This window comes from Artibeus jamaicensis, unplaced genomic scaffold, assembly GCF_021234435.1.
Source record: "Artibeus jamaicensis isolate MK-2021 breed Jamaican fruit bat unplaced genomic scaffold, CSHL_Jam_final contig_387, whole genome shotgun sequence".
Lineage (NCBI taxonomy): Eukaryota > Metazoa > Chordata > Mammalia > Chiroptera > Phyllostomidae > Artibeus > Artibeus jamaicensis.
The window spans coordinates 38,118,232-38,132,843 of NW_026521812.1; the positions used below are offsets into that span (position 1 = coordinate 38,118,232).

A 14,612-nucleotide genomic window follows, 5' to 3' on the forward strand; every position below is an offset into this window, starting at 1 on the left:
CCACTGAGCCATACCACCAGCCAGGGCTAAATTGAACTTTTGGGGGGCAGAATCCATTTTTGGTCATATGTACTTTATATTTCATTGCATCAGAAGACACATATCTGGTTGGCTTATCAGTAGTCACTGTGGCTGAGTACTGGGTTAGAGTAAGGACACTGGGATCACTTTATTGCACAGCAGGAGTTTCCCTCCATAGCTGGAAAGTAATGTTTTGGTGTTACTTCTGCTTTCTGACAGTCAGTTCCTCCATGGACCATATACCTGATGACACTTAGTGTTATTTTTCCCTGAATGAGGTGTTTTTTTTCTCCCCTAAATGATCTGTATATTAGTAGTAAAGCCTTTACACTTGTGTCCTACCTTTGTTATGGCAAAGTCCTTGAGGCTAGAGTGTTGGTATCTTATTTGTATTGTTAGACTTGCAGATATGTTCCTGCTGGATTTTATGTTTCTCCCTTTGGTGGCAGGGTAGTGACACCCTGTTATTAATGAAATATTTTACAAACCAGTCGGCTTGTAAAACCAGTCGGATGTTTATTTTAATAGGCTCTGGACTGTTTCACAGCAATGCTTTCTAAGCATACAAGCAAACTGAAAATGGCAGAAGTCATTGGAAGCAGATTGAACATTTCCAAGAAAAAGGTATGCTATTTTTATTTTCCTGTTGAAAGCAAGTTGGAATTTTTAGCTTACTTGCTAGTATTGGGTCCTTACTGCGAACAGCTTTTGCCATAATTGCTACCTCTGTCAAAGTTGGTACTTTCCGTGCTGCCTCTCATGGCCATAAAGCTCTCGCCACCTCTAGATGAATAGTTTTCCATGTGTTCCACATTCTGAAAGCGAGTGCCCTGTGGCACATGCATGCCTTAGTCTCCACTGTTAGGATGTTATTCTGCAGGTTATGGGCTCAGGGCTGGAACTGTGCCTTAGGAACACCTTTATCGTTTTATGCACAGTAGATTTTTTCCAGCCTAAATTTTAAAAACTGTATTTATTTATTTTCAGAGTGAGGGGATGGGAGGGAGAGAGAGGGAGTGAAACATTGACATGCAAAAGAAACATTGATTAGTTGCCTTTTACAAGGCCCCAACCTGGCACCTGAACTGCAACCCAAGCATGACTGGGAATTGAACTGGCGACCTTTCAGTTTGCAGTATGATGTGTAATCCACTGAGCCATACTGGCCAGTGCAGATTTTCCCCCAGCTTTTTATTTTACTTTTTTTTTTTTTAAAGATTTTATCTATTTTAGCGGGGAAGGGGAAGAGAAAGAGAGGAGAGATCCAGTGATTGGTTGCCTCTTGCATGCCCCAACTGGAGGCCTGGCTCACATCCCATGCATGTGCCCTGACTGGGAATCAAACAGGTGACTTTTCAGTTCACAGGCTGGCACTCAGTCCACAGAGCCACACCAGCCAGGGCTCCAGCTTTTTAAGTTAATATTTTCTCCAGACCTCGGAAAAGTTGAAAAGGATGATATTCAATGAACATTTGTATATACACTACTTCATTGCTGACATTAATATTTTGCCATTCTTGTTTTCTATCAAAATACATGTATTTGGAGGAGAGAACTTTTTAGCCATGGTAGTGGTAACTGTACAAGTGTCTGGGACCTATTGTGAGGCAGGTATATCTGGCATTCCCAAATAAATGGTTATTCAAAAAGCCTTGTGTCAGGAACTGAAATAGTTAGAGGTGCTCCTTAGGTGTTGAAACTGTTGGGCTGGTTTTGGCTGCAAGTAACAGAACACCTCCTTAAAGGAGTTTAAACAGTAAATTGAAGTAGGCGAGAGAAATCAAACTACCACCACTGGCTTTGACTGATCAGTATTCATTCCTTTTGGTTGAATAGGGGTTCAGCTTTCCCGAGTACTTTGTCCCTTTCATCCTACCCAAACCTGATAAAAATCTGGGTTCTCTGGGTTAACAAGTGTGAGAAAGAGATGGCAGCTGGGTAGATGTCCTGGAGCATCTGTCACAGCTTCTCTTTCTGCTTTGTGGTTAGATGTACCAGGGTTTACTCAAGTCACTGTTTCCTGCATTATGTTAGAAATTCAGTTTTTAAAAAAAAATTATTTATTTTAGAGGGGGTGGGGGGAGAGAAACATTGACTTGGTGTTCCACTTACTGATACGTTCATTGGTCGATTCTTGTATGCGCCCTGACTGGGGATTGAACCCACAACCTTGGTGCATTGGGCTGACGCTCTAACCAGCTGAGCTACCCTGCCAGGGCTTATGTTAGAAACTTAAACTAGAAGGAGGCATAGCTGAAGAAAAGTCTCTTTGATTTTTTTTTTCATATCTTTTAGGGGGAGAGTTTCTATTCGCTCTATTGAAGTACTAGTATGTCATTGTGTTCTAGATTTAGGTAGACCTCTAAGTAGACTTATTTGCATGAATAAAAAGTACCATCACAGGGAAACATTCATGGCCAGTGTTTTTAAAAACGTTAGAAATTTAGAAAATGAAAAGACAAAGTCGTTAAAAGCTAACTTGCCTTTCTTGGAAGTGCAAAGTGCTTCTTAGTAAAAGGCTAATTAGAGGGGCACAGTAAGCCTGATGGCTGAGGAGATGTTTGAAGAGTATACAAAATGTTACTCAGATAAAATCTTTCCCTTCCCATAGGCTGAATTTTTCTGTCAACTCTATAAACCAGAAATTGTGATCAACGAGCTAGATGTGCAAGTGGGTCGAGTGCGGCTTCTACGGAAACAGAGTGAGGCTGTTCACGTACAGAGGTAAAGAGGGTTCCCGACTAGTACGAGAACTGTGGAGTTGTTGGGAGCTTAATGGCAGGCTTAGTGCAGCAGCAGCAGCACCTTCGAGCTGCACGTGTATCTGAATGTGATCTCCCCAGGGCACGGGATGGCATGGAGCAGTGTTTTCCCAAAGTATCTTCTCTGAAACTAGATACATTTGGGAGGAAGGCTATTCAACCCACTACAACTAGTAACTGTTACTTTCCAAATTTTACAGGTGCGGAAACTGAGGCTAAGTGAGGTTAAGTAATTTGCTCAAGGTGATATAGCTAGTACAGATAATGTCTTATCTTACTGGTGGTTTGAATCGTCAGAGTGTGTACTCAGTGTTTGTTGAATGAATGAGTTCTGCATTTTATATGTTGTTGTAAGGATATCTGTTACAGCATGAAGACAGTTACTCTGAGTTGTCTTCTCATTCTTGTTTGTTGAGTCTAGAAAATCTGGTTCCTCAAAGCAACACTAAGAGAAGCTTGGGTCTTTCTCTTAATTGTTTTCTTACTTTCCCCTTCCCAGGCAGAAGTTCACTTTTGCTGCCACAAGACCTTCCTCTGTTCTTATCGAACAGCTTGCGGTGTGCGTTAGCAAAGGAGAGCCCGTATTGCTGGTGGGAGAGACTGGGACTGGTAAAACCTCTACCGTACAGTACTTGGCTCACATTACAGGTAACTCCTAGGGGCCAAGCACCCCAGGAAATAAACATTTCACATTGACTGCCTTTCTTCTCCCCTGAAAATAAAGTTAAAAAAATACTGGAGTTTAAAATAAAGTGCTACCACTCCACTTTTCCTAGCAATAACCACTGTTAATGGATTGGCATTGACTGTTTTTAGTTCTACTCTATGGTCTGCAAATACATTTGCATATAGATTTGATTTTGTTTTGAAAGAAAAGGGATTATGCTTTGTGTATTACATTTAGTTAAGCACATTGGACATCTTTAAAAACAACTGCCTCGTTTCTGTTCTAATGGCTAAGTGACATTACACACTGGACATTTTATTTCATTCTAATTTATAGACATTGACTTACTGAAGGAATTTTGTTGCTTTCAGTTATCTGATTCCAGAACAGTAATACACAGTGAATCATGTTATACATATCTCCTTGGCATAGGTGCAATTTTTGAATCCGAAAAGCAAAGCGAGAGAATCAGGAAATGCTCATTTAAAGTTTTGCCCTATGCCCTTGTCTACACATCCTTAAGGATCACACTGGATTTTACCAGTTTTTACATTTTTGGAATGACCTTTTGCCCTTTCTTTTATAAAGGCCACCGTTTGAGGGTCGTCAATATGAATCAACAGAGTGACACTGCAGACTTACTTGGAGGGTAAGTGTGGCTTCCATTTTTTCTCTTATTTTGTGTTCACTGCTTGACATAGGAAATACTGTTCTCCTACAAAGCTCAAAACTAGCCTTGGAAAAATGTTCAAATTCTTGTACCCCCACCCCACCTCAGCAGGGTATTTATTGGAATTTATTGAAGACTTCCTGTGTGTATCAATGTTTCCCTTCATTTTAAAGAACACTTGAGGTTCTGGCTCTCAAAGATCATGCTGATGGGGAGGGGGAAGGAAGAAAAGTATGTGATCAACTAATATTTTTGTGTGCGGTTGCCTATCTAAGTCACACTCTGTTCTAGCTATATTCTGACACATTTAGATTGTCTTTGAAACATTAAGCAGCTCTCTGCTTGATTAAATGTTGCACATGGGCTCCACTGTGGTCATTAAAATGCCTCCTTCCCTGTTGGTGTTTTTGAATATGTTAGTTTCACGAAAAATTTTAGTTTGGTCTGAAGGCTGCAATGCTGATGGATACTGTTGGCATACCTTATGTTGAGCGACATTAGGATCTGTCCTACTTAGTCTAAATAATTGCTTTTAAAAATCCTGAAAGTCATAAAATAACAATTTATTGTTCATTTTGCTCTTTATGGCATCTGATATAAAGCTTTTCACTTATCTCTTTTTTTGAGGACATGCTGTAGCAGTATTTTTATTTTCACTCTTTCTTTGTCGCTCATTCCTCATTGCTCTGGGCATTGCACTATCAGTACCTTGGAGTCCTGCTTCAGTTGGTGCTGTTCCTTAGCTTACCTTCCCAACCCATTGCTTATATTTGGCTCCACACATATTATTAATTTTGTACTCAATTAAAGCTTTTAAATATACATTCTGGCTTAAAATTAATTAGCTGAGGCTTATCTCTCCTACTCTTAGTTCTACTTTGTTATTTTTCCCCAGTGATCTACCTTGTTTTTGTTTTAGTTCCGTTTAGTTAATTGACACTTAATTCCCTCATTTTTTCATTGAGATACTTGGCATCCTGTTCTTACTACTATATGGAATTTGTTATTTAACTAGGCATGTCTGTCATACTGTGTTATGTCTATTCTATATCTATGTATTTTTTCATTAGTATTCTACTGTTAAGTATCCCTAACACAGATGCCATTAATCTTACAGTAATTGAACATGGACTAGGTATGTCTCTTTTAAAAAGTGTTAGTGTTATATCAGCCATTGCAAATAGTTTTAAACATAGCCAAGTACGTAGGAACCCATTTGTGTCCTGATATAATTAGTTAATAATACAAAAAAGGTTATAATTAATGTGGTAACTGAAATTTTGGGTTGGTGCCAACTTGGTAAAAAGAATATATATTCATTTTTCCTTGTTATTAGGCTAACATCAGTTATTGCAAGAAAAGTTACATACACCTCAATTTTTGGGTGGTTGGGAATATGCTATGTTCTCTATACTTTTGTGTTAATGGAAAATGATATAAATCAAATCATTTTAATATATAGTGTATGGATGACTCCTTTGCTTAAAAATCCTTGTACATAAGATAGGAAGACAAAAATTATTTTTAAAAGGCATGGAAGTAGAAAACAAAATTCAGGAATAGTCAGGGGAAGAAGATAGAAAAAGGGTATAGTTCCATTCTTGGGCTATATGGTTATTTTCATCAATTTCATTATATTTTATAACTCATTAGACATATTTTGCATGTATAAAATACTGTGGTAACAGAATAATAGAAGAAATTAATAGACCTTTAGGTCTATTCATTAGTTTGTAAATCTGCATCTTTCACATTGTTTTTTTAAAAATTATTAAGGCTAAAGACACTTTATAAAAAAGACCATTAAACTACGTGGCTACAGAATGGCTCTGATCTTTGTTAATGTATTCCCCCCCTTTTTTTTTTATTGCTAATGTGGTGTATCTTTTCCTTCACTTAATTCTTAACTCATTTGTTATTATATTTGAAGTGAGTTTCTGGTAGGCAGCACATAAACCTTCAAATTACCCGTGAGTAGAGAACTAAACCAAATTCGAATAGAGTTTAGGGTAGAGAGAGCCTATGTGACTCCGAAAAGAGGGGAGGAAGCAGAGGGCTTGATATCATTTCAGAAAGAGAAAGTCTAGAAAGTGGCAAAATGCAGAGTAGCTTCACAGCACCGACTGTAGGAAAGAGCATTGGGAGGGACACCCTCTGAGGGAGAAGGAGAGGCACAGTGAAAAGGAAGGGGCCCTTGGAGAATTTGGCAGTAGTAAAGGAAAGAAAAAATAGGAAAATTAAAGGTCTCATAGAAAGAAAATGGCAGCCCCTGCCATCCTCCTCCTCGCCAGCAACACCCCCCCCCCCCCCCATAGAACGATCTGTAAGGGACAATGCACAGGGGGGAGCAGGCCAGACGTGCATGCGCACAATCTGGGGATCCTGACCCTGAGGTGCAGAGAAGTGTTCATCGTTTCAGTTACTCAGCATCGCATACTGTTTTGGGTTGCTTTTACACTTCATGTTCTTTCACACATTATAATTTTGGAGAGTCATTTTCTTTTGTGACATTTTCAAATGAATGCCCGTGTGCAATCTCTCTGTATGTAACAGGTATTGGGTTGGCCAAAAAGTCCGTATTTTTTTTCCATAAAATAAGGATACATTTTTCATTTTCATCAATAACTTCATTGAGTTGGATATTCTGAGTATGTCATCTATCTCCTGTGTGGTGTAGCACTGACTGTTCTCAGTTAATGTCTTGATTTGATGGCTATCAACTTCAACTGGTCTACCTGACCGTGGAGCACACGTCCAGTGGGAGATCTCCGGCAGGAAACTTCACAAACCAATTTTGACCTGTCACAGCACTTTCTCCACACACTGCACAAATCTTTTCTTGTGTTTCAGTTGCGTTTTTACCTTTCTTGAAATAGTAAAGTATGATATGTCAGAAATGTTGCATATTTTCTCCATCTTCATTATGAAAATGGCCACACAAAAACTCACCAGTGTTGATAAGTTTTTTAAAAAATACACGCTGATACAACAGCTGTCATAGTACAGTCTAACAGAATTGTTTGGAATGAAGTTAAACACAACTAAGCACTACCAGAGTCATCTTATGGGGGGAAAACCAAATAAACTTTTTGGCCAACCCAATAGAACTTGAATTACTTTCCATGGGGGCTAGGAATCCTAGGACCGCTGCCCCCTCCCGCCCCTTTAGGTTGCTCTTGAAACATCTTTTCTCTGCAGAAGACACTTGGGAAACCCTGCTGTGTAATGCTTCATAGTTTGAGTTGCCAGCTCTCCCATGTGTTGGGTTGGTTCCCGTTGAGATTTGTGTCATAGTTCATTTTGTTTTTGTTTTTTCTTTTGTGAAATGTATGTGTGTTTGCTCATTTTTAATCACTTGAAATGTATATTGACTTAACTGTTTCAGCCACTATGCTGAGCTTTAAATGAATGGACTTTTCAGGAACTCAGTCTAATCTGAAATATCAAGCCACTTCTTTCACTCATGAATTCAGTACACTGATATAGTTAATAATCATGATTATAACAGGTAACTCTTAAAAAATTTTTTTTCATAAAGCTAACTAATATTTTCATTCATGTGCCAGGTACTAAATGGAACCTTTTACTTGTGTTAACCCACTTGGCCTTCTTAACAGCCATGAGGCACAGACTGTTAATTATCTCCGTTTTATACAGGAGAGAACTGAGGCACACAGAGATTGAGTACCTTGTTCAAGGTGTAGTGGCTGGTCTGTGATTTGAACCCAGGCAATCCACCTTGAACATCTGTGTTCTTAATTATTATTCTGCCTCACTTAGCTTTGAATCCCCTTTATAGCATCATCTTTAAGACTAACAGTTTTATTTAGATAACGTGTATTTTAATTTCTTACCACTTCTCTTGTCTTTCCAGTTAGTTCATCTTCTTTTGCCTGGTCCAGAGTATGGATCTGTCATCTTCGCTTTCACTGCTTTCCTTGCAGTGTCTTCCATTGAGTAGTTACAATGATCCTTTAAAATGTAGACCACATCACATCAGTCTCTTCCTTAAATACCCCCTCCCCCAAGTACCCCTATATACTTCTTAGTCCATTTTGAATATAATACAAAGGCTTTATTTTGGCCTGTAAAGAAAACCCATCACAATCTGTGTTGGCGGTTCTCTGACACGATATCCTTCCTTTAGCTCTGCATTGGTTAGGTTGTAAATGGTGGAGGGGCAGGACCTTGCAGTGGTGTTTATTCAGTGCCTAACACATGACAAGTACTGAGTAAATTTTTGTTGAATATAAGGAGTAAAGAAATGCCTTTACTAATGACCAGTGCTTACTGGGAAGTGAAAATGAGTGTGAAGTTTACACTTTTCCTTTCTGGAATCAGACTCTTTGATACAGATTCTCAGTATCAGGACATTGGTTCTCCTTTACAGGAGGAGGAGTAAATAGGATCTATGAGCTCTCTACTGTGTTTGACTGTTCTGAAACATGCTTTGGTATCATTTCAGTTCTCAGATTGTTTTTCTTGGAAATAAATTTTATATCATCATTCTTGAATTGTAATATTTAGTATCTTAGGCTGTGAAAAATTACATACTTGAGATTGATTTTCCAGGAACAATTAGTGCTGCTCAGGCAACGTACTTTTTAGCTAGAGAAGTGTTTCTTGACTCTTTTAATTATTGACTTCCTCCCACTCCCAGCTGTTAAATTAAAATTTAATTTAAATGAATTTCCTAATGTCCCAATCAGAGAAGTTAAATGCTAAGGAATAATAGAGAATCTAAAATTCAGTGGAATAAAAAGTTGAGCTGTGGAGGGTCACAGACTTTTGTAATATCTAAGATTATTTTTACCAGTATTTATCTCTTTGGAAGCAATAGCTGCCCTCCCCCTCAATTGAGAAGGCATGAACTGAGTTCACGGTGCTTGAGTAAATCGCTTGCAGGTGTTGTTTTTCTTACTCTATGATATCCTGAAAATTTTTTGATCTTAATAAAAATGTTTTGTCATTAAGTCCTATACATGACTAATGTCATTTAAACATTAGTAAAATAAATGACATGCTTTTCAGTGCCCAAGTAAGAATTTCAATTTTTTTTTAACATTTACCTAATGCTAGTTTTTACCTTTAGTGTAGACCCTTTTTCTGCATGATAATTTCAAACTGTAACAGATTTAAGTATTTTTGTATTATTTCTGATTTTGAGTAAATGAAATCGTAGACTTTTTCCTGTTCTCTAAGTTACTGTTTTTATGCTCTGTTAGCTTCAGTAGTTTGTGAATCACATTTCCTGTTTGTTTTAGGTACAAACCAGTGGACCATAAGCTTATTTGGCTACCCTTAAGGGAGGCATTTGAGGAACTCTTTGCCCAGACATTTTCCAAGAAGCAAAACTTTACGTTCTTGGGGCACATTCAGACCTGTTACAGGCAGAAACGATGGCATGATCTTCTCCGACTAATGCAGCACGTGCAGAAGTCTGCTGTCAGCAAGGATGGAAAAGAGAGCGAAACTGGTGAGAATGTGACCCAGGCTGCTAGTGAGAGGGCATGAGGCTGGGGCCAGGTTAGTGGAGTAAGAAAAAGGTTGGTGGGGGAATGAAGTGATGCAAATTGGCTCTTTCTAAGACTTAGGGCAAACGTGACTAATTTTGAAGTATTGCTGCTCCTGGGATTCTAGACATGATTTCCGTAAGGATCATTGGTTTGGTGTGGTGATGTATAGGCACCACTATACTGGTCAGCTGTATTTTTTTAGGAAATGATTAATTCCAAAACACTGGATTCCACAGCCAAGGGGCCTTTGGTAGCTTAGTTATCTTCTCTGTGCTTTGTCTTCTCTGAAATGGAAATAAGAGTACCTACTTCAAATGGGTGTTGTGAAGAATGAATTGGTTAATTAATGCCTGTACATATGCATTTGAATGAATTAACTAGTATAGTAGTTAGCACTTAGTAAGTGTCTGGGCTTTTAAAAAAATATACTTCTAATATGTTTGATTTTTATGTGTTTTGTTAATTTTATGTTTTTGTGTGTTTATAATATTACAATTTGAAAGGTGTTACATTCTTGTCTTTATTTTTTCTAGGGTTACTCCTAAAAGAGAAATGGGAAGCATTTGGTCTTAGACTCAACCATGCCCAACAGCAGATGAAAATGACTGAAAATGCCCTGTTGTTTGCCTTTGTAGAGGTATTTTGCTTTAGTTATTAAAGTTAAGGGACAATTGATTTGAATCAAAATGCAAGTTTTATGCAGGTTTCTGTTTTGTATTCTTTTCATGTTCAAGACTTAAATACTTAATGAAATAATATGGGGGAAGGTTTTGAAAGATGTTCTTTGTAGAAATCACAAAGTTTTGATGAGCACTGTTGTTTGTATAGATGGCTGTTGAGGACAGCGAGGGAACTCCTGGTTTCCTTGCTGTGTGCGTGTGAGAGCCAGAGCAAGCGCACTAGCAGGCTCCGCTCATGTTAGGCCCCATTTTTCATCCCAGTGCGTGGGTAGCTCTACTCTTTTCTGTCCTGTGACCCTGTAGGAAAGATCAGTGTAATTAAATATTCATGACCTAAGATTTAAAATTTTCTGTTTAAAAAAAAATTGTTTCTGTGATATTCCTTAGATCAAATTCTAAGGGAGGTAGGGGTCTTACTTGAAATGGTGTTTGGGTAGAAGAGAAAGTCACTCAGCTGTGAGTCCATGAGTGTGGGAAGTGGGGTCATCAGTGCTTGTCTTATGTGATTATTTCTTTTTTTTTAAATATTTTATTTATTTATTTTTAGAGAGAGGGGAAGGGAAGGAGAAAGATTGGGAGAGAAACATCAATGTGTGGTTGCCTCTCTTGAGTCCCCTGCTGGGAACTGGCCTGCAACCCAGGCATGTGCCCTGACTGGGAATCGAACCGCGATACTCTGGTTCACAGGCCCGCGCTCAATCCACTGAGCTACGCCAGCCAGGGCTTTATGTGATTATTTCTAAAATAGCTCATTAAAATGTCAAGTGCTCTCAAAGTAGAATTTATACCTATTTCATGATTTAACATTATACTGTTGTTTAATACATTTGTTCTTTTTTAAAATTAAATTTGTAGAAGACTCTTTGTCAGGATCACTATGAAAATAAAAGTACAAAGCGACTTAATAATAGTAAAACAATTCAGCTTGTTGATGTCGACATTAAGATTTTTATTACTATTGGACTAGAACTCTTTACTAGAGTAAAGCTAGGGAAGATTCATTTTGATATTCTTCAGCAGCTGGGAAAGGCTGCCTATTACAACTTCTATACATCTTTAATTTACTCATTTATCTGTTATATTCATAGCTTGACCCTGTATTTATTTTGGGTGTTTTTAATAACCATTTGGGTACCTTTAAACATGTAAATATGTTTTTATCATTTACCTTCAGCATCCTTACAGTGAGATGATCTAGTTTATTGCATCTCACTCTTAGGCTCACAGTTATTCCCTTGATCCTTTTAGACATAAAAAGTTAATTTGGTCTTAACTCTGGCAGTCAGCTAGCAGCCATTTGGAGAGTTTTGGCCTTGCCTCTATTTTCTAACCCTGCTTGTAACTTTTCAGTGAGTGTGTCCTTGTTTGAAATGGATCTTACCATTTTTCTTTATCTTCTAGGGTACATTAGCTCAGGCCATAAAGAAAGGAGAGTGGATCTTGTTGGATGAAATTAATTTGGCTGCTCCAGAAACATTAGAATGCCTCAGTGGTTTACTTGAAGGCTCCTCTGGCTCTCTGGTGTTGCTGGATCGAGGGGACACAGGTAGGCTTGATCCCCTTGGAGTCTGACTTGCGGCCAGGTCTATTGGCCTCTTTAGAGTGAGAATCTATTAGGTGGAATACATAGGCTTCCCAGTTGGATTTGTTTATTCCATAAGTATTTACTTTTTATAAAAGTCATATTGTTAGGTAGTATGGGGAATTCAAAGAATATAATTTGTCAGGGCACACTTAGGTAGTAGATAATAGGCATGCACAATTAGTGGAAAAATATATGCTGGTGAATAGGTAATAAAACATAAATGACAGTGAACAACCATATCTATAAAAGATGATAGAACAGCAGTGTAAGATTAAGTGTGTACACAGGTCTGGAAACTGACACATTTAGGGTTTCAGAGGAAGGATGGTTTGACCAGCCAACAGCAACCTTGCTGAGCCTGAGGCAGGGTTGTTTGGCCTGGGGTCCTGTGTAGTTAGATAGTTATCCCTTCGGGGCCTGTGGCTCATGGCTTACTTGATTAACAAGTTCTCAAGAATTTATAATTTTCTCTTAACAGAACCATTGGTTCGTCATCCCGACTTTCGTTTATTTGCCTGTATGAATCCAGCAACTGATGTGGGCAAAAGAAATCTTCCACCAGGAATTAGAAACAGGTGAGGGGACATGGCGTGGTTCCTGGACACTTGTTTAAAGTTCTCCTTTTTTATTGTTGGTAATATTAACATAACCAAACCCTGTAACAATGCTAGAAATTTCTTGATCACTGGTAATCTTCCTTATTTGTTATATTCCTTTACTTTCTGTAGGTGGTGCAAATATGGAGTATTCCAGAATACTGGAAAACTTGTCTTTTGGGTTGGTAGTATGACACTTAATGGATCATTGTTGAGAACAGAAATCTTTCCTTCTTCAGATAGCCTGTAGCTATTAGAAAAACTTCACATAATGATACAACAGTATAATAGTACAAGTGTCTGTCAGAAACAGAGTCCTCTTAGATATGGCTAATGATTTGTAAAAGGTTTTGTACATTTCAGTTTTCATCATTAAGCACTGATTGACATGAGGAAGGTGCTTAGTTATTGGTGTTTTATGTATGTAGCTCTTGGGGGAAGATAAATGACCTTATTTATTATTGGTAACTCTTGATGAATTTTAAGTTTTAAAAGTGTTAAAATTATACTAGTAATAAAAGCTTATTAGGAAAATTTTACAAACTACAACTGTGTATTTCCTTTGATACAGCTATTCTATTTTTCATGGTAAGGGGGCTTTTTGTTGCATGTATTTTTTTATTACATGTACTTACCATCAAAAACACCTGAAAATTAGGGTAGATAAGTCTTATTTTCATAACCGTTTCTTGCAAGGACTGTAAGTAGAAGACTCATTTCAAAGAAGAAATAATGGTAGATTTTTTGGTAATAGTTACATTTTTTATTTTGTTATGGTCAATCTGTATTGTAAGTTAAATAACTATTATGTTTTACACTAGAAACAGTTAAAATGAGTTCACATAACTTTTTGTTTTTCATTTTTTTCTTGTCCGAATATTTGTCTTAACTTCAGAAAAATGATTATGTAGTAATGATTGTTTTACAGGTTCACAGAACTTTATGTAGAAGAACTGGAAAGTAAAGAAGACTTACAAATCCTTATTGTGGATTATTTGAAAGGACTGAGTGTGAACAAAAGCACAGTGCAAGGAATCATAAAGTAGGTATTTTTTGGTTTCCTTATTAACCTTTCCTCTGAACATAAAAGTGTGCGCCTCGTTCATATTACTTTTCCTTTTTTCCCTCCTAACTGGAGAAAACTGAGGGAAGGATTATTACTTAGACTAGAATTTGGAACCTTATGAACTCCCTTGGTCTTTAACTAACAAAAGAAAGAATGTGTAGTTAGGATATACAGAGGCAAGCCAAAGCTCGTTTGGACCAGAACCTGGATTTCACTGTGTCACATACTTGGTTATACTTGATTTAGGGTAGCTGGTCATAAATTTCTTTATTTCAATCTGAACTTCTTCCATCTTGTCATCTTCTAACTTCTAAAGTGTGTGGTAAGAATAGTAGTAATTGGTCACCAATTATTATTGATAGTGACATCTTCATGCTTTTTAATGTTTTGTCCTTGATTATATCCATAGCCTTTTAAAACACTGTGATTTTGTTTTTTCTGTGTGCTTATTCATCCCCATTGTGGATTTGCCCTTCATATTAGAACTGACTCTGGAATACTGTGTTTGGACTCAGTGTATTCTAATTAAAGGTCTCTCACATCTCAGTATCTTTTCTTTGAAAAATTATTTTTTCCCTCTCCTATTCCTATCTTTAAAGAAAACTGTTAGATCTTCACTTATATTTTGAAACCATACCTCTGAGTGTGTGAAAAATAGATTTTAAGGAAGAATGAGAGATTTGGTGCATGCTCTAGAAAGTTGAATGTAAGCTTCGCTGCCTACCGTAAAAATGGCTTTTGGGAACAATAGCGGAATAATGAGTAAAGTCACCTAAATTGCATCCTCTTTGTAGCTTCTACAGAGATGTGCGGAAAGAATCTGGGACAACATTGGTGGATGGGACAGGCCATAGACCTCACTACAGCCTTCGGACTCTCTGCAGGGCCCTGAGATTTGCAGCCTCCAATCCCTGTAGCAGCATCCAGCGCTCGCTCTATGAGGTGTTTCCGAAGTCTGGGTTTGAATGGAGCTTGGTGAATGGCTCACCATGGGGAGGAAGGGAGTAGGGTGCATAGTCCAGGTTTGCTTGTGCTTTCCATTTAGTCAG

At 37.9% G+C, this 14,612-nt stretch overlaps 1 protein-coding gene across 5 annotated transcripts in view; it reads left to right on the top strand.

The window, feature by feature from the left end:
• Positions 1-14,612, top strand: part of MDN1 (midasin AAA ATPase 1) — a 149,542-nt gene that overhangs the window by 40,798 nt on the left and 94,132 nt on the right. For all 5 annotated transcript variants that reach the window (XM_037131204.2, XM_053664765.1, XM_053664766.1 and 2 more), the window contains exons 12-21: positions 550-645; positions 2,633-2,745; positions 3,283-3,431; positions 4,039-4,099; positions 9,385-9,596; positions 10,170-10,273; positions 11,718-11,862; positions 12,380-12,476; positions 13,426-13,539; positions 14,358-14,505. In XM_037131204.2, the coding sequence (XP_036987099.2) occupies positions 550-645; positions 2,633-2,745; positions 3,283-3,431; positions 4,039-4,099; positions 9,385-9,596; positions 10,170-10,273; positions 11,718-11,862; positions 12,380-12,476; positions 13,426-13,539; positions 14,358-14,505 (1,239 nt within the window). The remainder of the gene's footprint in view (positions 1-549; positions 646-2,632; positions 2,746-3,282; positions 3,432-4,038; positions 4,100-9,384; positions 9,597-10,169; positions 10,274-11,717; positions 11,863-12,379; positions 12,477-13,425; positions 13,540-14,357; positions 14,506-14,612) is intronic.